Below are 25556 nucleotides of genomic sequence, written 5' to 3'. Positions count from 1 at the left end.
CACTGGACGGCCGTTTCGTCCTAGTATGGGACTCCTCAGCAGTGCGCATCCACGATCCCGCACCACGCGGGGCTCGAACCCAGGGCCTACTGGCTTCGCGCGCGAACACTTAACCATTAGACCACTAAGCCGGCGTCCAACGGTGTTAATGTCTAACTTCAGCCAATCCACGAAGTTGCGCCACCATATACCATTGTCTTCAGTGAGCTGATATCTCATAACAGACCTGGTTGTACTCCACTGGTAACGGCTTCCCACTAGAACTCCAGGAGTATCTCTTGAAGTCAGTCACTAGTGAGCAGATGATTATTATCAGAAGGGGTTTGTGGAGATTTTTAGAAATTTTCACAGATGAAGTTCCATTACGTTTTTTCGATAAATAAACTTGCATAACAACAATATTAATTAAATATTGTATAATTTGAGCAAACTGTCTTAAAAGTGAAGACAGCAAAAAAAGAAGAGCACTAGAAATAAACAAATATCAGTGAGTACAACAAGAACACAAGAAAATATAAGGGACTAATTAACATATATTCCAGCTGCATATAGATACAAATGGAAATATGAAAATCCATAGAATAAATATATTAGAAAGCAATCCAAACAAATTATTGAAAATATACTACTAACCAGTAAACATATTACAATTACATCAAATATAGCAATATAATAACTAACACACAAATATAAACAAATAATAGAACAAACCAATAGGACACAATATCGCAAATATTATAGCTGAAAGAAGCGATTTTCATGACCCATGTCTATATATTTTTATGGGTAACATGTGGGGAATAGGTTTAAATGTAGCAGTCATTAGAATGTGACTAGTATATCTGCAGAAGAAAAATATGAATATTCCGAAGAACAGATAGAACACACGGAAAATGAGTAAAATAACTAAACTTTGATATAGAATATAGCTGTTGATTGAGTGTATATTTTTCGTGTTTATTTTTTTTATTTATAACACTAAGACACTAAGTAATTTAGAAGAATCATATGTAAGTTATTACTGTCACTATATCAGTGTGACAAACAAACTGAACACCAAATATCCGCTGTTACAACGTTGTAGGAGCAAAATATCACAAAAAACAAATTAGTTTCTTAGTTTTTTATTAACTTCTTTGATGAGGTATATGACCACCGTTTCCCATACGAACTTGACGACGTTGAAAACCATGATTGATTAGTGGACCACGGCGTAAACATTTGGAACGTTGAGAATCAACGCATAGGTTTGTATGATTATTTTGTTTACGACAAGCATTCCAACGTGCCAACGCTTGACGTGTTCCATTGGAATTTCTAGCGGAGGACTGATGTATATGACCAGGTCGTAATCCATTACGTGGATGAGATTTTAATATTTCGGTTTTTGATGTTATAGGAATTACTGTATTTTCAGGAACAGTCCCAGACAAATGTTTGTTCTTTGATGATTTGTTGGCATTTTTGGATCTTACGGGAGGCTCATTGTATCTGTCCAGACTACAATGAGAGCTATAGCAGTTATAATCACTGTTTGCAGAAGGTGAACGAGATTTATATTCACATTCAGTGTCTGATCGTCGACCAGCTACCGAATGTGGGCGACTTGGATATCCATCATCTCTATCGAATTGCATGAATGACCAATCAGAACCTACAAAACAATGATAGAAATTGAAAATGGTTAACAATTATTAATAGTATCTAATAAGACTTACGTAATGATACAATTAAACTTCCAAAATTACTTCGACTATTTTGAAAAAAACTAAATCGAACATTTAGAATCTAGGCTAATCCGTGAATTAATAGTTTAGACTCACTCTCTCTCTAGACTTTAAAATAAATAATAATTTCAAATGCCGATCCTTCTGATTCAATTTTCATAGATGGGCAGTTTCTTTTTTTCTCATACAACAAGGAGGCCTTAAATTTAGGTAGCCAAATAAATAACGAAAGACGAGTAGTGTCACCGAAGAATGATGAAGAAAATTAAGCAAAGAAAATTTTCTTCTGGATTATCTCATTTACTAAAGCTATACGATCCTATTTGTAGTTAATTTTATTTGACAAAATAGTTAATTGATGAGTTAAGTTACATTTTAGTTGAAATTAAAGTGATACTAAAACCATGTAACAGCACAGGGTACTAATATAGACTACCATAAATTTTAAGAGAAATGGCAAAAACATTTGTGGCTACGGAATGAATCCATTCATCACTGAAGTGTACAACAGAACACTGATTATTATCTAACAACTAACTTTCATCTAGTAAGGTTCTGTTGGATTTCCAACTGTTCAACAGTAACACCATAAACTGCTTTTCATAAAATAAACTTCAAGAAACTTTATGATGTGTATTTCCTCAAGGATCCACAATACATTTTAACAAATATCAATAAATGATAACAAAGTTTAATATTGGGCTCCATAATTAAACACATTAAAATATAATTCAAAAAAATATTATATCAACATATATACTGTTAAAAACGAAATCTGATTACACATTATTTACATTAAGTTCAGAAACTAATAAAACCAAAATAAACTACCATATAGTAGGCATAGACAAATTTTATTAAATGATAGCAACCCCCACATCTAGGAACTGGACGTAATCCCATATGACTGGTCTCAATCACTGATTGTGCCAGTCTGTAAGAAAGGACAAAAGTCCTCTTGTGACAATCACAGAGAAATCAGTTTGACTAATATAGTGTCTAAAGTATTAGCTTCAATAATACTTCGACGCCTAACGAAAGCTCGTGAAGAGCAGACTAGAGAAAATCAGGCTGGTTTTCGACCTGGACGTGGTTGTATAGACCACATATTCACACTACGTCAGGTTCTAGAACACAAACACACATTCAGACGCCCCACAATCGTAGTATTTCTGGACCTTAAAGCAGCATTCGACTCTGTCGATCGTGAGGTTCTATGGCAGTGTTTGTCACTGAAAGGAGTACCAAAGAAGTATATTAACCTTATAAAGGCTCTCTATTCGAACACAACTGGTCAAGTGAGAGCTTATGGCGAACTGTCATCAGAATTGATTACCTCAAGTAATCTTCGTCAGGGCTGTCCACTCTCTCCATTCTTGTTTAACTTGATCGTAGACGTGCTTTTAGAGGTGACACTTTCCTCATCTAAATTTCAAAGGGTTGAACTTCTACAGGGAGATTCACTTGTTGACTTAGAATATGCCGATGACATAGTTCTATTTGGTGAGGACGCTGACAAAATGCAGAGTCTTCTGACCACTCTAAGCAACAATGCAAGCATGTTCGGGATGCGATTCTCTCCCTCGAAATGCAAAATGTTGCTTCAGGATTGGGTTGTATTGACACCCAAACTAATGATAGGGAGTGAAGTAATTGAGCATGTCGATCGATTCACTTATCTTGGAAGTCTCATCAGTCCTTGTGGTCTGGTGTGTGACGAAATCTCAGCACGGATACAGGAGGCTCGAATAGCTTTTGCCAACTTGCGTCATTTATGGCGTAGGCAAGATATCTGTCTATCAACCAAAGGACGTGTTTACTGCGCAGCAGTTCGTTCCGTCCTACTTTATGGCAGTGAAACATGGCCGGTAAGAGTAGAGGATATCCGTAGGCTACTAGTATTTGATCATAGGTGTCTTCGAAACATTGCTCGTATATCATGGGACCATCGAGTAAGTAACACAGTTGTTAGGAAACGGGTACTAGGTAAGGATGGCAAATCAATTGATGACGTAGTGAAACTTCATCAGTTGAGATGGCTGGGACACGTGTTACGTATGCCCAACGACCGACTGCCTCGACGTGCTATGTTCAGTGGTATAGGAGTAGGGTGGAAGAAAGCTAGGGGCGGCCAGACCAAAACATGGCACAAGTCCATGAAGTCACTGACAAGTGGACTGAGTCATGTTGGTAGGTGTAGACTATCTGGTTGGGGACCGCGAGATGATAGCAACCGATGGTTAGAGACCCTGAATGACATAGCTCAAAATCGTTTGCAATGGTGCGGTTGTATACACTCTTTGTGTTCTCACAAACCCTAACCTTCTGAATTCTTCATGTCCCTTTCTTTCTCTTTCTAAATTTATTTCCTTGGATTATACTCCTTGAATAACATCTTCAAACCCTAATCTTCCCGATTACTACTTATAGTCTTACCAGCTCTACCACTACGGGATTTGAATCGACAAGTGCATCTCTGTGCTAATGTGGTATGGCAACTCGAACTGATGTACGTACGTACGGAGTTCTACGTTGTTACTGACTGATTTACTGAGTAATCCCCATTTAGTTTCTGTTTATTTAGCTTTCAACTATATAAATATAACTAATTAGTAAGAATATAATAATAATAATAATAATAATAATAATAATAATAATAATATAAATAAACTTAATAAGATCAACTATTAACATTATCAATGTTGATGTCATAGATTTACAAATATTTATCAACAATTATATTCAAATTAATTTATTATTTAGAATTTTGTTTTTCTGAGAAGCATATGATTGATTGTCTTAAAATTTACAATAATCAAAATGAAAATAAAAATACAAAAGGAAAACGAAAAAATTCCAACATCGGTCATAAATTCTTTGAGCCAACAGTATTATCTATTCAACTGACAAAAGGTATTTACTTATTTACCTTATATAGTATGTACACTATTTTATTAAATACTTCATATTATCATTCTTATATTATAAACAGATGAAGAAAATTCATTATATAAATAGATTCATATTATTCAACTACAAATGTTTGTTTTTCTTTCTTACTTGATCTATATATATATATGTATATATATTATGATAAACTAATGGATACCCACTTACTAAGTAATTAGATAGTTTGATATGAGACTAAGGTCGTCCATTGACGAAGAATTTCAAATTAGAATGAAACAATGTTTAATTAAATACTTTATGATTTATTTTTCTGTTATTATTCAGAAGGGGTTTTGTGGAGATTGTAGTCATTTCAATAGATTAGATTATGAGTTAATTGAAGTTAGATCACTATGGAAAACCTGGAAGCAATGGATGACCATTTCGTCCCATTGTGAGACTCCTCAGCAGTGCGCATCCACGATACCACCCACGGGATTCGAACCCGGGACCTGTCAGTCTCACTCGACCACTGAGCCGACATCCAACGGTGTTATTATTCAATAATCAAAACTGTATTAAAATTACACACATCTTTGAAATGATGTTATTTATTCAGAGTGTACAATCATGTTTGTAGTTATTTTCTAAACAGTTGCCCATAATAAAATCATTAACAAGATTAACGAAAATTAACCAAAAATATGTTTAGGTGTTGAATCTAAGTTGCGTAATAACTGTCTGGTTATAAGAAGGAAGTGAAATTGAAATAAAATATGGAAGAAAGAAACAGAAGACAATTGTTCAGTACAGAGAAGATAAAGAAAAGACAAACACGTATTAGAAACAACTTACAAAATTAGAAGAATAGTCAGTACCGTGGTAAAATAATGGACAGAACATATCACATCTGATCAGGCTTAAATCGTTAAATTACCATTTTCTTATTAACCCTTGGTTACTGCGTAACTTCAACACTTAAAATAGAAAGTCGATACATCATTAAAAAGGCTTCTAAAAACTAATCAAGCATATTTCTATTAAACACTACCAAATCTAAACAATGATTATAAATACGATCATACAGCTTTAGTAAAAGAAATTGTCGAAAGGAAAATTCTCTTCGTCAAATTGTCTTTATTTTGCTTCATAAAGCAATGGTTTTCTTTAACTGTAGATATAATATTAATCATTAAAACCAAAAGCTTAGAACACTATACAATCCTAACTATCCCTTGCTTATAATCTTTAAATATAGAATGATGTAATATTTACAAGTTGTTTTTTTTCATTGAAAAAGTGGAATTCATTAAATGTTTGATTATAACTAGAAGGAAATGATTAAATAAGGCTTTATATTAGTTGTGGTTCATCAGAAGTGATCGTCTAGAGTCAACTAAAATATCTTCAAAGTTTTCTTTTCGCTTTATTTATCAGTGCGGCAAGAAACCTCGTCCAGATGTGAGAAAGATGACTGAACAAAAGAGATTATCAAAAGTCAATAATAAATGAATTCCGAACGAAAAGCTAAATAGAAGAATATAAGAATCATAGATGATCCCATGGTCTTAAAAGGAAATAGCTCTGCAATAATTAGCAATATTGAACTAGGACTAAACATCTATGTTTAATATTTGTTTCCTGGTTTTTAATTAATTTCATTCTAATGAGAAAAGCTATTTTGAAAGAAACTGAAGAAAATAGAAATTTCATTGGTTTTTTTTTTAAACTTAATATTGTTTTCCCTAATTGAAGTAACCAATCAAAATATCGTTTGTTAATGGAATGCAAGAGAAAATCTCAACTGTTACCCAGTTGCTACCATAGTAATTAGTACAATGTAATAGTTCAAGGTTAACAAATATAAGCCAGTAATAAACAGGTCACTAAACTTATTTGTAAAATTCACAAAAACATGAATCGATTTTCATTTTATGTCAACAACAACAACAACAATTCTGTTAAGTTAACTAAGACTAGCTAACATTAGAACAAAAAATCCAATTAGTTTATAAGATAAATGATGAAAACTTATTGCAATAAAACTCCATAATAATGATAATAATAAGTCTCCCGTTTAAAGGAAAAAGCGATTTATATAAGTGTGGCATATAATTGTCGAAGAGACCCAGAAACTTTCTCGAAAAAAAGCAGAAATGGGCTATGAAAACTCCGAGAAGCATCTTATCCAATCAGCATTCAATAAGAGTTTTGCCAGAAAAATTTAGAAAGTGAAAAGTCACACGTCCAGTTTCTGACTGGGAGATTACCTATACTGCTACTATATTTAGTAGCATCCCAGAAATTCCCGGAAGCCGAAGGCCATCCTAAATGCTATAAATACCCTAAATTTTCTGTACATAAACGAACCTATGGAGTAAAGCATTTCTTCCATATTCCACACCTTTTCTCTCGTGTTCAAATTGCTGTATAGATTTAGCCTAAGGGTTACTAGAGAGCTTAGGAAACTGAATCTAGTATTCAATTAGAAGATTTATCAATAATCTAGATGAGTGGTTTGTTCTTAAAATAGGCGAGTTAGTTTTATGATGAGGTGATAAAAAGAAAGCTCAAAACTGTAAAATATGATTGGAGGCTGTAAATCATTTCTAACTAGCTTACAATCTTAAAAGGTTCAATGAGCTTGTACATATTCGAACAGTTTGATTGGTTTTAACACTAATGAGAATATGTGAAAATTAATGGTGCTGTTGTAATAGATTAACACTACTGAAAGATCGTTTTAAGTTGTGTGTTTTATTCCCTATTTATTTATGTTAGTTGGCAGTATATTTTTCATTGGATTCTAGTAATTTTCTCAATTACTATTTAGTTATATATCTGATTCAAATACAACACGACGAACAGCAATCCAACCACACTTTATGGTGAAACTCTGGAAGATGTAGAATCCTTCACATACCTGGGAAGCATCATCGATGAACAAGGAGATTCAGATGCAGACGTAAAGGCGAGGATCGGCAAGGTAAGGGCCGCATTCCAACAGTTGAAGAACTTATGAAACTCAAAACAACTTTCAACCAATATCAACGTGAGAATCTTCAATACGAAAGTCAAGGCAATTCTACTGTATGAAGCTGAAACTTGAAGAACTACCACTACAATCATCAAGAAGGTACAAGTATTTATAAATAGTTGCCTGTGCAAGATACTCAACATCCGTTAGCCGGATACTATCTGCAACAGCCTTCTGTGGGAAAGAAGAGGAAATTAGGAAAAGACGATGGAAATGGATAGGACATACATTACGCAAATCATCTAACCACATCACAAGGAAAGCCGTAACTTGGAATCCTGAAGGGAAGCGGAAAAGAGGAAGGCCAAAGAACACATCACGTCGGGAAATAGAATCAGATATGAAAAGGATGAATAACAACTGGAAAGAGTCGTAAAGGATTGCCCAGGACGGGGTTGGATGGAGAATGCTGGTGTTTGGCCTATGCTCCTTCACGAGGATTAACAGGCGTAAGTAAATAAGTATATATCTGATAATATGGACAATTGGATGATGATGATGATGATGATGATAAATTATAGAAAAATACAATTAGTGATTATGTGATTTTATAAAAAGAAATTATGTAATATACGACTACTTTGAGAGTGAATATTTCTTTTCACAATAAAAAAAATGACTATTTCAGTATAAATTAAATAATTGAGTTCATGAATATTTGCATAAATTTAATCAATGGACAAAAGATCAATTATACAATAAGAAAATGAGTATAGTAACGAATAGTCAATATTATATTACTCCAATATAAGTTAATTTATTGAAAAATTAGAATAATTTTAATGACATATACAATTTAATTAAATTCATGATACATAGTAACTTAGATTAGTAAAGAAAATCATAACTGTTATTATACTATTATTATTGTTAGTGTATAATATTGGATACGTATAAAACATCCTGAAAACTAATTTTATACACATAAAAGTTATAACAACTCACGTGAAATTGAGTTTGTTCACATTGAATTTGGTTAAGCTCTTTTGTCAACTTATTTAACGAACATAGTCATTCGTGTACAATAACAGCTTATCTATATCATTGTACCTTTATTATTGTTACACTTGTATGAATATGTATGCCTGAGCATTGTTTACTGCCTACGCATATATTCATTCTGCCAGCCTTACTATTAGTCGCTTAATTGATTCGATTATTCATTCATTTCACTATGTATATATATGTACATTTTATTCATGTTCATTCTACTCGCTTACTCGTACTCCTATTCCCTGACTCCCTCGCTTGTCCACTAGCTTTTCAGGTCTACTCTTTCATGCTTGCTTAACGTACCTTGTGAATTAGATATCTGTGTGTGGTCCCATAATAAACGTAATCAACACTTCGTATTCGCCTTCTGAATAATACACCGTTGTGGCATTATCTAGTGACGGTTATCAAGAAGAACTGTACACGAAGTTTAAGGATTATATAGAATACCGACAACCACAAAGTCACTATTACTAGATCATAAACAAGAGCGAGCATCTAGACAATTAGAGGAGAACTAATTTACTCACTATCTCTCACACACAAACTATCTTTCGATTTTTTTTTCTTTTATTGCCAAAAGAATTAATAATTTAAGAGGTTGTCACATAAATATCTGATTGAAATGGTTCATTTCTCCTAGAGTTGCTGTAATTAATGTTTATTTTAAAACTAACCTATATTTTAAATTATTTCTTTGATTCCTAATTGATGAAAAAAAGACAAATGACAAAACAAATACAATTTAAACATTTCCATGAAAATAGTTATAATAAATCTTGTTAAGCAGTCATTAAATTAGACAAAACTTTTATTGAATACCCTATTGCACTAACTTCCAAAAGTACATTCACAATAAGGGAGTTCTTTTCAATATTTAAAGTTATCTTGCTCGAAAAATCATTTATCAAAAGCTTTGGTAAAATACAAGCTAATAAACCACCGTATTTCTCCTAGTTTTGAAATTACCCGGTGTGCACACCTACAACCCAACATGAAATCGAACCTAATCAGGTCCAAGAGTAAGTAAGAAATATTTAGACTAATGAGGCTGAATCCAATAGACTATATTTTCAAACTCATTTTATTTCGAATAAAGCGCGCTATTCCATCAATTTTGCCTATAAATTAATGCTTCACTCCTAATTCAGTAGACTCTATGGGTTACAACTTCAAATTAAGTGTCTAAGAGATGCATTAAGCAGTTAGTAACAAGTGAATATATGATTATGTATATACTAACGGATGTTGTTTGACAATAGAGTACGTTTTTAAGAACTTAGTAATAACGATGTATGATTTCCTGAGTTCTTCAGGAAAAATTATATCAGCAAGTAGTTACTTCGTTATTTAATATGAATTAAGCAATTGCAGCTAAAATTTCTTTTACCTTTCTATATCGAATGTAATTTGCATTACACCTTCTTGTTAAATATTTGAAATCGTTAAATATAAAGAATATATGAAATTTTTTGCCATTAAAGAGGAAATGCTGATGAATCTCACAGTTTGCGTTGGCTTCCTTTATTTTGGTGAATGTAATAGACTGACACCTAATGCATTTCCCAGTTTACTGTGTTAAAATTTCACAGATGTTATTAGCTGTATATGTCAATCAATAATCCAAGGTTATAAGTAGTGTTATACGTCAATTCGTAAGCTGAGTAACGATTATGGGACAATATTATTTATCATAAATATCAAAATAATCACAGTTGTTACTATTCAAACAGGCTGATTTGTTAGCTAGTATAATTTGTTAGCGGCAATGATGATCTGAAAACAATTTTTAGTACAGATTACCGAAGATGCAAACTCAATAGTTCCTGCTACAAATTAACATCCACATATATTGTTAAGGCTTTATGGTGGTTAAGGATAAGGTTTTCTAGCATTTTAAATGATAGTCATCTATCAAATGATTCCATTTTATAAAAAAGAATACAAGCATAACATCACATGGAATCGATCAAATGATCAGCCTTTAAAGTCAAAAACCCCTTCCCAGATTTCAAAAGTAGGACACTTTTTATAAAATCATCCATCAGTTGTAGATTGATTTTAATAAGCTACGATACTAAAGTTTTTAAAGGAAGTGTGATTCAACAAATTCCCCTACCAAACAAAGACAACTTATTTAAATTGTGGTATGACTCAGGGTTTTTACCAATCTTCATCATAAGCATCATCATTATCGCCGTACCATTTCACTAGGAATGCTGAAGTTGTCATTGGCAGCACTAGTAGTAGTAATAGTTATAGAGACAACAAAGAAAACTATTGTTAAATTGGCCCAAAAGATGACATATTTTTAAGTTGATGTCTTTTGCAACATCTTGAAAGGATACAGCTATTGAAATTAGAGTGAAAAGTGACACAAGTAACCAATGATTAGTGAAGCCGTTTCTAACTTCTTTACGCATACTAAAATACCCTTCCAAATAATACTTGGCATATTAAGACTTTCTTACGAATCATACATTATCACTCACCAAGTAAACATTGATCACTACCATAGCTATTTAAACGACAACAAAGACAGACATCAGTAATGCTAAAAAGGAAGACTAATAAAACATTTTGCGCGAAAACAAGAATAGATCAGATTATACAATCATTAATATAGACAGATATGAGTAGATAAAATTTTGACACTGCCCTTCACTGTTTAAAATCTGGTTGAGATTAGTCGATTACATAAAGAACAAACATTTATATTCAAATCCGATTATAGGTTACAATTGCTATTGTTTTATTCATATAACGTGATAACCATAGTAATCAAAATCAATAATATTAGTGGATCATTGAAAATTAGTTCACACTATACATACCTTAAATCAGGATACACAAGCTAATAACAAAAAGATAACCATTTGCAGTGACATAACTAAGTAACTGATAGTGTTTAACAATGCGATGGTTTCCTAAACACTGTATTTGTTTGATTACGTAAAAGTATTTTAACACTGATTAACTGTACAATAATTCTGATTGATAAGTTTGAGTACGAGGAAAAATAAAGCAAGATAGATAAATCTACAATGAAACAATCATTATAAGCAGAGTTGAATGGTGGTTAGCAATAGAAATCAGGACACGGACTTCGTCACATTTGGGAATTGTCAACTGGATGCACCTGCAATGGGACTCTAACACAAAGCCGTTCACTTTAAACGCTCTCGTGTTATCTACTTGGCTGCTGAGTCCAAAGAGTCCTGAAGTAAACATCAACTCTGGGGTGAAGGCACATCCAGCTGACGAGTTTGAAAATTACCACCCAAATGTTTATAATGCTTGTGACCTGATGGCAATATCGAGGTGATCCACACAGGATGCCCAAATGTCATACGAGACTGATCGATTGCATTCCTAAATATCAATAAGCAGATTCAAACAGACAATAAAAATCAACAGTTATAGTTGTGAGATAGGAAATTTAATTAGTGCCAGGAATGAGGTCAGAAACCAATGGACTACCTACTACCTACAGGAGCTAGCCGCTTAAGATGTTAAAAGTTCGATGTGCTATGAAGTGTTATGCTTAACTGTCATATAATAGATAAATATACAATTAGCCGTACTTTATAATGACTGTCCAGTCAAGTATTTTCCGTTTATTACCAAGCCAAACAAGGTGAGATGTTAGTCAGTCAGTTGTATATGAAGTAGTCTGTGCCTACCTATATGGATCAATCCAACAATCAATGTTTTCATGGACTGACTCCATGTCTTGGTTTTTCCATCCCTAGCTTTTTAATAAGCTATTCCTGTACCAGCCCTTTATCGAATGTCGAGGTGGCCAGTAGACAGGAACACGTAATACATGCTCTGAATATCCAAGTCGATAAAGATTTACTACCCTGTCAGTCAGTTTGTCATCAATACTTAGTACTCTACGTCTAACCTCAGAACTCCTAACTCGATGGTCCCAAAATATACGACCAATAGTTCGAAGCTACCTAAAATCGAATACTGCTAACCTGTGAATATACTCTATATTTAAAAGCCACTTTTCACAGCCATAAAGGAGAAGGGAGCAAACAACTGAGCAGCAAACTTGTCCTTTAACTGTTAGAGGGATATCTGGCCTACCGATCCCCACATATAGAGATGAGTAAAGTTACATGAAAGTCTGAGTCATTCCATGATTTAAACAAGTAGTAATTGAATAACCAGTCAGAGTCCTCAAGACATGGATGAGTAGTTAGTCTGGTAAAATAAGTTTTAGTTGATCACATTTAAATGTTCGTTATGAGAAAGATAGAGAAAATTACACGAACTGGAAATACTTTAGAGATCTTGAATCGAGGAGTTCGTACTAAAGGTTTACTGTGACATCTCGAACCATCCCTTCATATTTCAAATTCAGCTTCTGCTTTGCTCAGAAATGATATATTTATTTCTAGGAGGAAAAAAATTCAATAACCAGCACCTGTTTGCTACTTTGAAATTAAGTGACACGAGTTTGAATCTCATGAGAGGCGATATTTCCAGTAAAATTACAGATATGCCTTATTGATGAACGCTAGCTAACCTGGAAACTAGATCTAACACTTTGTTCTGACGATATCTAATCACTTAACATCAGAATCTAATGTATGTGTTTGCAAGTCACTTAGACTAGGGGCTATATTATAACTCAATCGCTAGAATTCGATCGGCACTAAGGACTAGGCAACTGCGATATTAGTTACAGCTCAATGAATAGCGTAAAAAAGATATGCTTGTCTAATATAAAAAATCTACAATTTGAAACAATTGTCTATGAAATTTAGTATGTATACAAATACAGCAACTGAGGTAAGAGGAAATAAGCTTTATTGTATAATTGGTTTGGTAATAGTACATTTAAAATATCTAATTATCGTGTCCACTAGCACTAAACTACCTTAATTTTTATAAAATAAAGCATTTATTTATTACCACTATTGTTATTATTATTATTATTATTATTATTACTAAAATTACAAACCTTGACTTATTCGAATAATTGAGACAGAGTAAGAAATAATAAAAATCAATTATTTGTTAAAGTACAACAGCTATTAGAATGAAAAAATGTACATTTGTCCTATAAGCAAGTGTTACAAGAAAAAAGTGAATGGAAACTAGGTTTTATTCACTGAATAGTTAGTATATTGTGACGGTAATTACATTCTACTGGATCATCGAGCCATATAGCTTGAAAAAAAGCAGTACAAATGTGCTCTTTAGAATTCAATTGACTCGAGAAAAAAATGAAATAAATCACACAGGTAACAGTTTTTCTAAGGATTGATCAATGTGCTTGATCTAGTTGTATAGACTATAGTCTTGGTATGCATACACCAATGATAAAAATTGCTAAATTTGGCGATGGAAGAACAAAATTAGCATTTTTGATGTAGATAAGCAGTGAGGATGAAGGAGGATTAATTACCATAAAATCACAGTCTAGGATCTTCTGCCAATCACTAGTGACCATAAAATGATTTGCTTATTTAGATGTGAACAGAATTTGGAAAATAACCTATAAGCCAAAAAAACATGATCATAAAACAATAGTAACTGATCAGTTCAAAAATGACAAATATTATCACTGTTTCCGTGTCAATTGTTGTTTTCGCTTTACTTAGGATCATAGTAATCCACTTCCTTTTCATTATGTGGAACAATCGATAATTTAATAATTTTATACAAATAAATTCAGTAAAATGTGAATGGAAGTCACATTATCGTGGTAATAAAGAATAGAGGGTGAAAAAGTGATCACATGACTGTTAAACAATAAATGAATAATTGAACCCGGAATAAAATCACTAATTTGAGAGAAATTCCGTTTCTTTTTCACTTTTAAGCTAATACATATATAATTCCGTTTATTCAATGAAAATAATTCTGTCAAACGTGAAAACAAGATGTTGACTCTAATCACCTATTGCACAATACATATCATTGTCTATCATTCATGTTACTTGTTGCATTCTATAACGTGGAACGTTTACTGTGTAAACAGTCATGACACTCTATACTTGCTTAATGAAATAAGGAAAATGAATACTATTTTAAACCCCCCCCCCAAAAAAAATTTTCGTATGGTCGATCTTCCAACTCATATCGAGTATTAATGAGAACTTCTTTCAAGATTTACAAGAACTCAAACAGCTTAGCATAATTCTGTGTTACAGAATTATACCTATCATATGATCCAAACATAGTGTGTCAATTAAACATGTTTAAGTAACTTGTAAAGAAATCAGTACTTTTTCCAGCAACTATACATTTTTCTAGTGATATTGACCAAGTAATTCATCAAAATGTATGAAATGAATAAACGGAAGAGGAAAATAAAGAATCAGGAAATTCCATTCAGTCAAAATCTTTTGGACTATGTGTCACAAATGCTGTCTTCCATGACATGTATCTATATAATCATGTAATGCTACCGTCCTATAAAACCAGAAAGTACAGGATGTAAAGTGGTCATACTGTCGTATATATATATATATATATATATATATATATATATATATATATATATATATATATATATACAAACATTGGATAAAGAAGATAGATCGATAGTAAGCTAAAGGCTAAAAAAATAATAAAATCCACACATTTTTAACATCACATTAATTGTGTATATCATCATATGACAGTACATTTGTCACGAATCATATGATTTCCTTTCAAGAAAAAATAATTGAATAGTACCGAGTGAAGTAAAGTTTTGCGAAATTGATTAGATCAGGGAAACAAAAAATTGATTATAAAAGGAATGATAATTCGTCTCAAAAAAGAAAAATTCGATCATTAAATCTGTAAACTTTTAATTAAAAAATAAGAAACAAAGTGAGTGTGTGAACAAACGATTGATCTGATTAATAATTTATTTGATGTTTAACAATCTAAACAATTCAGCAATTGGTTATTTGAAAGCAAAAAAATATTAAAACTTCCGATGTTCTCTATAGTACTGTGAATGAAAAACTTAAGCTAAACTAAGATGTTTCAGTATACATTATTACTCGTATATATAGTTCACTAGTTAGTTTTAAAAATACATGGAAAGCTTAATGTGGATATCACCAACTTTATGATGTCAAGTTATTAGGATCATTTCGCACTTCACAAACATAATCACAAATTCAATATAACTCTCAATTCTAACATTTTGAAAACTCTTAACATAATGGATTTCTTGTAACATCACAAACAATTTATAGATCGAAAAAAGCCGACATATACCATTAATGTTTCCATGATTATAACTATTTTCAACGCTTATTACAATGACACTAAAAACAAGCATCTACTCCAATAACATTATGATGGAAACAATAAACTGTTATACTCTACGCTTTAACACTTATCCTTGGATATTTTTATATCATCAAACTAGACAAATTCAAAGAGATGTTTGACTAGGAAATCGGCAAAACAAAAACTAATAACAAAGTCTAGTCACTTTTTTTAACTATCGACATGATATCATAGTTTGTCGGTGAACACACACACACACATACTGAAAATAAAGTACCACTAAAAGAAGCAATATACGTACATATACATGTAGTAACGTATATCATGTACATATTGTACGAAGATCGATTTGAATACAGTCAAATAAAAAAAATTTAAACTATTTTACCATTCAGTAATCATGTGGTGTGAGAATTAAAAGTAACTGATAATTTGGTTTGTTAATTAATTCTAAACTAAGTAAATAATCGAAAGGACGTTATCAAGAGTGTACCAACTAACAATCAAATCTCACAATATACCTTACACTTATTAATAGTTTAATTAAAATTGTATTATTCAACAGTTATGAGGATTTTAGAATTCATCAACAAGAAATATCGTCAGTTTTCAGATAGTAAATATCTTTTTTACATACTTTAAATCAAATTATTTAACATCGCAGACAAATACAATACTAAAGAGTTTAATATGGTTCTTATTTAGAATTAGATCACTTCCTTATGATCATATACATGAAACTTTTCTGTAAAAAGAACATAATTATAATATAACCTAGCTAGTACCAATTTATTATTTATCCGAAACCCTATACTTGGTTTTCAGTTACAATTTGTGTGAGAAACAAAATATAGTACCCGTTTGTTTAAACAGATGTAGGGAGGACATCAGAGTCTAAGTTCACACGAGTTCATATGATGAATTACTCGATCAAATCATGAGTAAACCTAACAATTATTTCGCAGTTTTATGAGGTAAAATGAATTTCGGATACGCAACTGAAAAGTTCCTAAACTGTTGAATTAAAATTCCATCAGTGAAGAAATATTGATGAACTCTCTTAGTTTAAGTGGTGAAACAATCTACATGTTATCAGTAAATCACAAAGTTTGAGATGACATTTCTCACAGGCAAAAATTTGTTTTGTATCGCATAGTGACTGTAATTACTAGGGTAGTCATACGCTAGCTGCACTAACTAATGACAAATTTTAACCGACCTCTCGTATTTTTTTAGGATTTCATCTAAAAATTCCCACAATTTGTGTATTAAACTCTAGCTTTGCATTGTTCATTGCATAACACAAAGACTAATCAGTACCAATTTATAATAGTCAACTCTAAAATACTGAAATGAATGTTTGGACCACCACGAAAACTATGTTAAAGATAATGATATATAATTTTATTCTACATAAAATAGTTGAAACAATATTATGCAATATTTTTGACGTAATGGAGCAAAATATGTAATTAAAAACCTGAAATCTAGTTTTAGCTGCTAGGTTGCATGAAATTAAAAGCTCACCTGTTTCGGTGTAATTGTGAATAGTTATTGCAAATAGTGCAAATAAATAATCTACTACATACTATTCGGATGTGTACTACAGCGTAAAGCTACAGTATAGTTCCTAAAACTGTTTAATTACTGGTCATGTTATCTGTCACAATATTTATGCAGTACAAAATACAGAACAATTAATGGCAATCAGGTCATCTTATATTGTAAATAACGAACTACTAAGTGACACCACTAACTTGCTATGGGGACTATGAGATGGTAAATCGACAAACAATCAAACTCAACCTCATTTTATTCACGTTAAATGAAACTGCTCGTTTGCTTGTACACTGATAAGTTGAAGAGATTGTAAGAAAGAGAGACTGATACAAGTTTCATATCCGATAGAAATTCACACGCTAAACTGTAATATGATAAGGATTTCACGTTATGAATCTTATCATGTCCCAGTACCAACAGATCTCATAGCAATTTGTAAGTGGAAGTTCAGTGGTCCGTTTAATAAAGATAAACAAGATTCGAATACTATTCAAGCGCCTTTTTAATTCGATTATACAGACTATCAAGAGGTCACGTGAGATAATTAGTGTTGATAAGAAAAGCTGCGATTTGACACTTTTCATTCAGACTGAAATCTGAGTTTTGGACTATGGGCGAATAGCACGCTTTAAAATAGCACTTAGTGTATAAGATACTGACACATTAAACACTTATCACAATACATGCTTACCAAAGTTTTAAAAAGATATAAGGATAAGACATTACCTAACAGAAAACCTTATATGAACAATAAAAATGAGTGTACAGATATTCTGTCGTTCATATTTCTGCAAAAACCCCCGATCCCGACCGTTGTTGCTACCTTGACGTGGTGGTCGGGCTTGCCTATCGTGATGAAGCAACCGAGCTATACTGGCTGGAATAACCGTTCCTCAAGGTCCTACCATGTCAGACAGGTCGGTTGAAGAGCGGTAAGACTAAAAGCAACAAACCCAAGGTCCGAAGGCGAAGTCGTACTGCTGACTGTACAGAGGTGTGACAGCAGTAAGGTGTTTCCTTCAGACAACCAGCATGACAGCGATGCTGCCTTCCCACAAGGAGGGGTGGGGTTAGAAAAGGTCGACCCTAAAAATGCGCACCTCACCTTATCTCACGGATTTCCGTCTCCGGCGGTAAGGCCCTTTGAAGAACGGAGCTAACACGTCAAAAACCTCCCACGAAAAAGCCGTGCGCGACCGGCCTCAAGCAGTTGTCCCTTGGGCACTGCGGTCACGCTCTCAGGTCACTGAGACCGCCTCTAATCCAATTTCCTTTTCAGGTACCTCCAGAAGAACCCTTCCACGGTGTGGGCAATCGAGAAGTGATAACCGCCCTCATACCTCTAACAGCACCCAAGACCACTGTATTCATAATCAACCTTCCTCTTCAATTCCTATTATTCCTCCTACATCGACTTTCAACCCTAAACTTCCTCCTTCGGCTTCCTCCTCAAGTGTCACCATAGCCAACGATTCTAGTGCTCAAAACTCTGTCCCAGGTCTACTGAAACCTCGCTCCAAACTACACATTGGAGCCTTCAACGTACGCACTCTATGTCAAATCGGTCAGCAGGCTTCCTTGGCTAAAACCCTAGAGTCTCTTTCCACTGATGTATGCTGTGTCTCCGAAACACGCATACAGGATTCCAGTGTGGTCATTCACTTGACCTCACCTTGGCAAAACGGAGAGCCAACGAGATACACCCTCCGTGTATCTGGTGACCCGATGGCCAGTTCGCGTGGACTGGCAGGTGTAGGCATAGCACTAAGCATGAGGGCGGAACAAGCACTGTTAGAGTGGATCCCCGTCAACAGTCGTCTATGTGCTGTTCGGCTAAACGGCTCCGTAAAAACTCGGAAGGATAGGGACACACGTCGTTGCCTTTTCGTCGTTTCTGCCTACGCTCCCACTGACTGCAGCTCAGATGAAGTGAAAGATGAATTTTACAGAAAGCTGTCCGAACTTCTTCAGAAAGCTAAACGCTCAGACGTAGTACTCGTAGCAGGTGACTTTAATGCTCAGATAGGTAGCTTAAGCCAAACAGAAAGGCATTTAGGTGGATATTTTAGCATTCCGGCACAGCGAACAGATAATGGTGACCGTCTGCTGCAACTGTGCTCAGACAATCGCTTATTTTTAGCAAACACAAATTTTAAGCATAAGGAGAGACATCGTCTAACATGGCGACCCCCTACACCAAACCAACGATGGACTCAAATAGACCATATTGCCATCAATCATCGTTGGAGAGGGTCGGTACAAGATTGTCGCCCATTCTGGAGTACCTGCTTGGACTCCGACCACGCCCTAATACGGGCACGCATCTGCTTGCGCCTCAATGGACGCAAAAAAGCCACAGTAAAAAGACCCATTAGAACCGAACTGAGTAGCGAGGAAACCAAAAGTAGCTTCCAGGAACAACTGAGGTCACGATTAGGTAGTTCTGAAGACGAGGCTGACCCAGATGTTGCTTGGAATGAAATACAAGCAGCTGTGGAAGCAGCAGTGACATCTATTAGCGACTTAAACCACAGAGTTTCAAAGAACCAGTGGATTTCTTCAAAGTCTATCACACTGATGGATTCTCGCAAACTCGTCCCATCAGGTTCTCAACATGATGAAGAGCGACAACAAATCAGATCTAGGTTAAGAAAAAGTCTAAGAAACGACCGTGAGCAGTGGTGGGCAACGAAAGCAAAAGAGATGGAAAAGGCGGCGACCATAGGGAACACAAGACAGCTTTACAGACCAATAAAAGAAACTGGAATTAATAAGTCAAGTGTAAGTGAGATTATATCGGAAAAAGACGATACACTCATCTGCTCCCAGTCCAGGCGTTTAGAACGATGGGCGGAACATTTCAGAGAACAGTTTAGCTGGCCTTCAGCTACTCTACAACTACCCTCCATTCCCAGACAGTGTGAATGGAACATTGAAGTAGGTCCCCCAACTCTTGCTGAAGTCCAAAAGGCTATAGTTAATCTGAAACGAGGAAGGGCAGCTGGTCCAGATGGATTGGCTCCAGAGGTATTTAAGGATGGTGGTCCAATTTTAGCGATTAGGTTGACTAATATTTTAGCTAAAATCTGGGAGTTAGACGTTATTCCATCTAACTGGTCACAATCACTTATCGTCCCAATATATAAGAAAGGGTCAAAATCATCCTGTAACAACCACAGAGGGATTAGTTTAACTAATATAATATCTAAAATACTAGCCTCGATAATTATCAGACGCCTAACTAAGACTCGTGAACTGCAAACACGAGAGAACCAAGCTGGCTTTAGATCTGGTCGTGGCTGCATCGACCACATATTCACCATTCGTCAGATTCTAGAACACAGGCATACTTATCGGCGTTCGACAATGGTGGTCTTTCTCGACTTAAAAGCAGCATTTGACTCGGTAGACCGCGAGATTCTGTGGCAGTGTCTGTCATTGAAAGGCGTACCCCAGAAGTACATAAACCTTGTAAAGGCTCTTTACTCGAACACTATTAGTCGAGTCAGAGCTTATGGCGAACTGTCATCCACTTTTGCAACCTCAAGTGGTGTCCGTCAAGGCTGTCCACTTTCCCCATTTTTGTTTAACTTCATCATAGATCTACTGATGGAAATAACATTCTCGTCGACTGAGTTCTCGGGTATTGATCTCCTACCAGGAGGTCCACTTATCGACTTAGAATACGCAGATGACATAGTCCTGTTTGGTGAAGACGCTGACAAAATGCAGAGTCTTCTGGTAGCACTGAGCAACAATGCCAGGATGTTTGGAATGCGCTTCTCTCCCTCTAAATGCAAGTTGTTGCTTCAGGACCAGTCCGCGTCAACACCTGAACTAATGATAGGGAGTGAAGTAGTCGAACGCCTCGACAACTTCACTTATCTTGGAAGTCTGATCAGCCCTAATGGGTTGGTATCGGACGAAATCTCAGCACGGATTCGAAAAGCTCGATCGGCTTTTGTCAACTTGCGTCACCTATGGCGAAGGCGAGATATCCGTCTATCAATAAAAGGACGAGTATACTGCGCGGCAGTCCGTTCTGTTTTAATTTACGGCAGCGAAACATGGCCATTAAGAGTAGAAGACACTCGTAAGCTATTAGTATTTGACCACAGATGCCTTAGAAATATTGCTGGCGTCTGCTGGGATCACCGGGTAAGTAATAGTGAGGTTAGACGCAGGGTATTAGGGAATGATGGCAAATCAGTTGATGAGGTTATGAATCTTCATCGACTGAGATGGTTGGGTCACGTGTTACGTATGCCTGAACACCGACTACCACGACGTGCAATGCTATCCGGTATTGGAAATGGTTGGAAGAAAGTTAGGGGCGGCCAAACCAAAACGTGGCATCAGTGCTTGAAGTCACTAACTTCTAGTCTGAGCCATGTTGGTAGATGCAGACTACTTGGTTAGGGTCCGCGTGACTATCGTAACCAATGGTTGGAGACTCTTGGTGACATGGCTCAGAATCGATCACAATGGCGTCGGTGTATACACTCCCTGTCATCCCTTAAACTAAGAGATTAAAATCGCTTCATATCTTTCTTTCTACGAACCAATTCTTTCTTCTTGTACTATATCTCTATATGCAATCTTTCTCTTACATATTACTACCTTTGACCTAACCACTGCTATGAATCCGGTGTTCATCTTGTTGTGCTGATGCGGTATGGCAACCTGGACCAATGCACATATGTGCCTGGTCCTACGTTGTAGCTGACTGACTGACTGACTGAAAAATCCCCGATAATATATAACATTCTAATATATTTGAGTCATCCTAGTACTCAGTAACCATACGATTGAGTGCACTTCTCTTTTGCATTGTATACTTATCTCATATAAGACCGCTTGTGGGAATTCATCAAAAATATGAAATATTTAAACATAATAAACAATCGGATATCTGCATTAGCTTTGCCCTTAAGACAACTTGCCATAATATATGCACTGCCTCATAAGAAAACACAGACCAATGGGTGAAAAATGATCAGGAAAGTCATATCAGGTTAGTAACAGCTAAGGCACAAGAAAGTTTTATATTTATCAAGATAAAAACAAAACGAATATCAAGAAAAGAATGTTGAACATACCAACACTTGAAATATCTTCTTCATTGATCACCTCACCATTAATATCGACTAATTGCCAGGCTTTCATCATGGTTAGAAGTGACAAACAATTGTTTCTGCAAAATGGGATCAATATATTTTACCTAAAAGCATGATAAATTTAATTATTCGTGTTTATCAAATATAGAAACCAAAATCCAATTAAATATACTTGAAAAGTGTGCATCCATAACGTAAGCATAGAAAAACGGAAACAAATATTGTTTGTGTAATAATCCAAGTTACATCAGGGCATCGACAGAAAATCAACAAAACAAAAAGTAGAAGAGTTCAATAATACCAACCGTTTAGTGGTATATGCATCAGAAATATCTTTCAAAACCAAAAGTTGAGACCAAAGGATGAAACGTACGTAACGATCCAGAATTTAAGATGAAGAGGGAGATAAATAATATGTCTATCTGTATTATTACTTCTACTGGTATCAAAATTGATTTTGGACCATATAACGTAGCATTTCTAACTATATATTACAACTATTACAAAACTTCCAACGACGAAGCCTGCGTTAACAACATGACTCAGTCTATTAGTCAGTGATTATGTAGATTGGTCGCACGTATAGATCTGGTCAACCTACTTCTATGTAGGAGAGTATTCCAAGACAAAGTGGGTGGTAAACAACCGTGCAGCTCGCATGTTACAGCTTTGGTTTGTAGTTGGTTATGGCTTCGTAGGTTAACGACAGGTTGGTTATTAATTTTTGAACGCACATTTACAAGACACTTCCAAATAGTGAAAGTATCGAGTGACTAACCTAGGATAGAGGACTATCTTTGCGGCAGAAGACAGAACGTATGAGTAAACTAGATGTAACTGAAACGAATGCATATTCAACAAAATAATGGAATTCAAGATTGAGAAAACGATAAAGACTAAATACAGCTGCTCTATTGTGAACGATTTAGAGAAATACTTTCCCAAGTCTCTAGCAGAGATTTAATCTGACTTGAATTAATTGTTTAGGTTGTTGATGATTTGATGCTCAAAAAATAATTATAGGCCGGTTTTACAGACCAACACCTGTTACCAATGCATCATACGTGGGACAAAACTGCCATGTGGTTTAGGAAGAAACGAGTGAAGATTAATCGCAAGGCATGACTTGAGAAAGACAGTATAATACAATTTAGCGGATAACTGGGTGATTCATTTGATGTAATCACTTCGCACAGCCTTCAAATATTTGGGCATAGACATAGTAGTGGTTATACACTCTACAACCGTGAAAATTTATTGATAAGTTTTCAACCACGCACCTAGTTCATATTTCATTCAAGTCGCATAGTTCATAGCTTAAGTATAACGTCCGTAGTAGGACATCTCAACGTCTTTTACAAGAAAGTATTTGAACTCCAAGATGGTTTTTGTGGTGTCTCAGAATACAAAGTGATTCTGTACAATAATTAGAATTCTATGGTCTACAGACTTCGCCTTTCTCTAGAACTACTCGACTGTGAAGCAGTCGTAATGGGTCTGGAAACCATTATTGTATTAACTTAGGCTGTGCCCCATTTGTCTTTCTGAGTGGTCAACAACGGGAAATTTCTAACAAAAAAGACGTAAAATCTATGACTGATGAATCATTTAAGAAGATTAGATGAACATGGAGATATGAGCGGTGAGGTTCAAGACAAGCTAATAAATCTATCATCCACGTAGGAAAAGACCGAATGTGCTCTGAAGTGAACTCTTGAAAGAAACAAATATTATTCACAGCGTTGTGACAAGTATTTTGTGGAATAGTTTGCAGCTTTGATTCCTTATTTATTAGAAATCCATTGATATCTTCACCAAAGAACGGCTGGCACACTCCTCACTGAGAAGATGTGCCTTACTGCCAAATAACGGCTATGACGTTATATTCAGATAAAAATATTGTAGTTAGAACAAAGTTTTCTTTACAAGTGGAGTTAAGTTGGAAACAACTTTAAAGAAGATGTCAAGCGCCAAGACGTAAAACAACATGATAAAAGTCATCACCTGATTCATAAAAACATTTCTCCGGATCAAAATAATGAGAGGGATTAAAGATGACAGAAATGCATACTTGCTATCACTAAATTTACATGATCTTATCTTACGAAACTAGGAAAAGAGAGGAACCAATGATAGCAGAAGTAATCTTATTTCTCAGCTTTTGTGCAACAATAAGTGAAAACTTGAAAATGTAGGAATGAACTCACAAAGAAGGGATGTAAATAAACATTTATGACCTTGAATCAGCTGTACCAAACTCAAATACGATTGGTCAGTATTTTGAAATTATGGCTGTGGTAAATTTTAGATGATACATAAAAACAAACGACAGCATAACAAAGAAATAATCATTATTGACAATATCAAAGTAGTCGTGAGTATTTTTTATAACTTTCTCTCCGTTTCATACCCTTTGACCAAATTGAGGATTTAGTATTATTCGCAAATATTAAGTCAGCAACATGATGTAGAAGCAGTATCTGTCATGCATAGACTGAATATTTACGAACAAAGAATTCCTAATTGACAAATTTTTAGTCTTGGCTGTCACGGTAAAAATGATCACTCTCAATACTATCAATATAGTTGACTTAAAACATCCCATTAACAACTGGCGTTGGAATTCCAAACGTTCGGAAATGTCAGATGTATGGGACAACTTAAAGCAGGTAGGTTAAAAATTTCATCATCAACTTGATGTGTACGCTCACTGTGTAAATGTACACTATATATTGAACTGAAAGTCACAGAACAAATCTACCTATGACTCTCATAAGATATTCATTGGTACAGGCATCCAATTCTGTGTCGTCCGACACCAAATTAACTTTAAGATAGATTGTTTTGTGAAATCGATATAAATCGACCACATACTTTTGTTCTTAAGACACAGCGTCGTTACTAAGAGTTGCAGTTAAGATATTTGAGTCATATTTTAACGTGGTTTTTTAGCACTGTAACTGGGTAGATTACTTGAAAATCTGT

General features: G+C 34.7%; 1 protein-coding gene across 1 annotated transcript; it reads right to left on the bottom strand.

Moving 5' to 3' along the window:
* Positions 1-401: 401 nt before the first annotated feature.
* MS3_00004421 (uncharacterized protein) lies at positions 402-24861 on the bottom strand. The gene is made up of 2 exons (XM_051212334.1): positions 22554-24861; positions 402-1654 (listed from the first exon to the last, which is right to left on the bottom strand). Exons 1-2 carry the CDS (start codon positions 22621-22623, stop codon positions 1128-1130), a joined length of 597 nt encoding a protein of 198 aa, XP_051072507.1. The 5' UTR covers positions 22624-24861; the 3' UTR covers positions 402-1127.
* Positions 24862-25556: the final 695 nt, after the last annotated feature.

This window comes from Schistosoma haematobium, chromosome ZW, assembly GCF_000699445.3.
Source record: "Schistosoma haematobium chromosome ZW, whole genome shotgun sequence".
Taxonomy (NCBI): domain Eukaryota; kingdom Metazoa; phylum Platyhelminthes; class Trematoda; order Strigeidida; family Schistosomatidae; genus Schistosoma; species Schistosoma haematobium.
The sequence above is the reverse complement of the archived record's forward strand: the minus strand, read 5'-3'. Positions and strand labels throughout refer to the sequence as shown.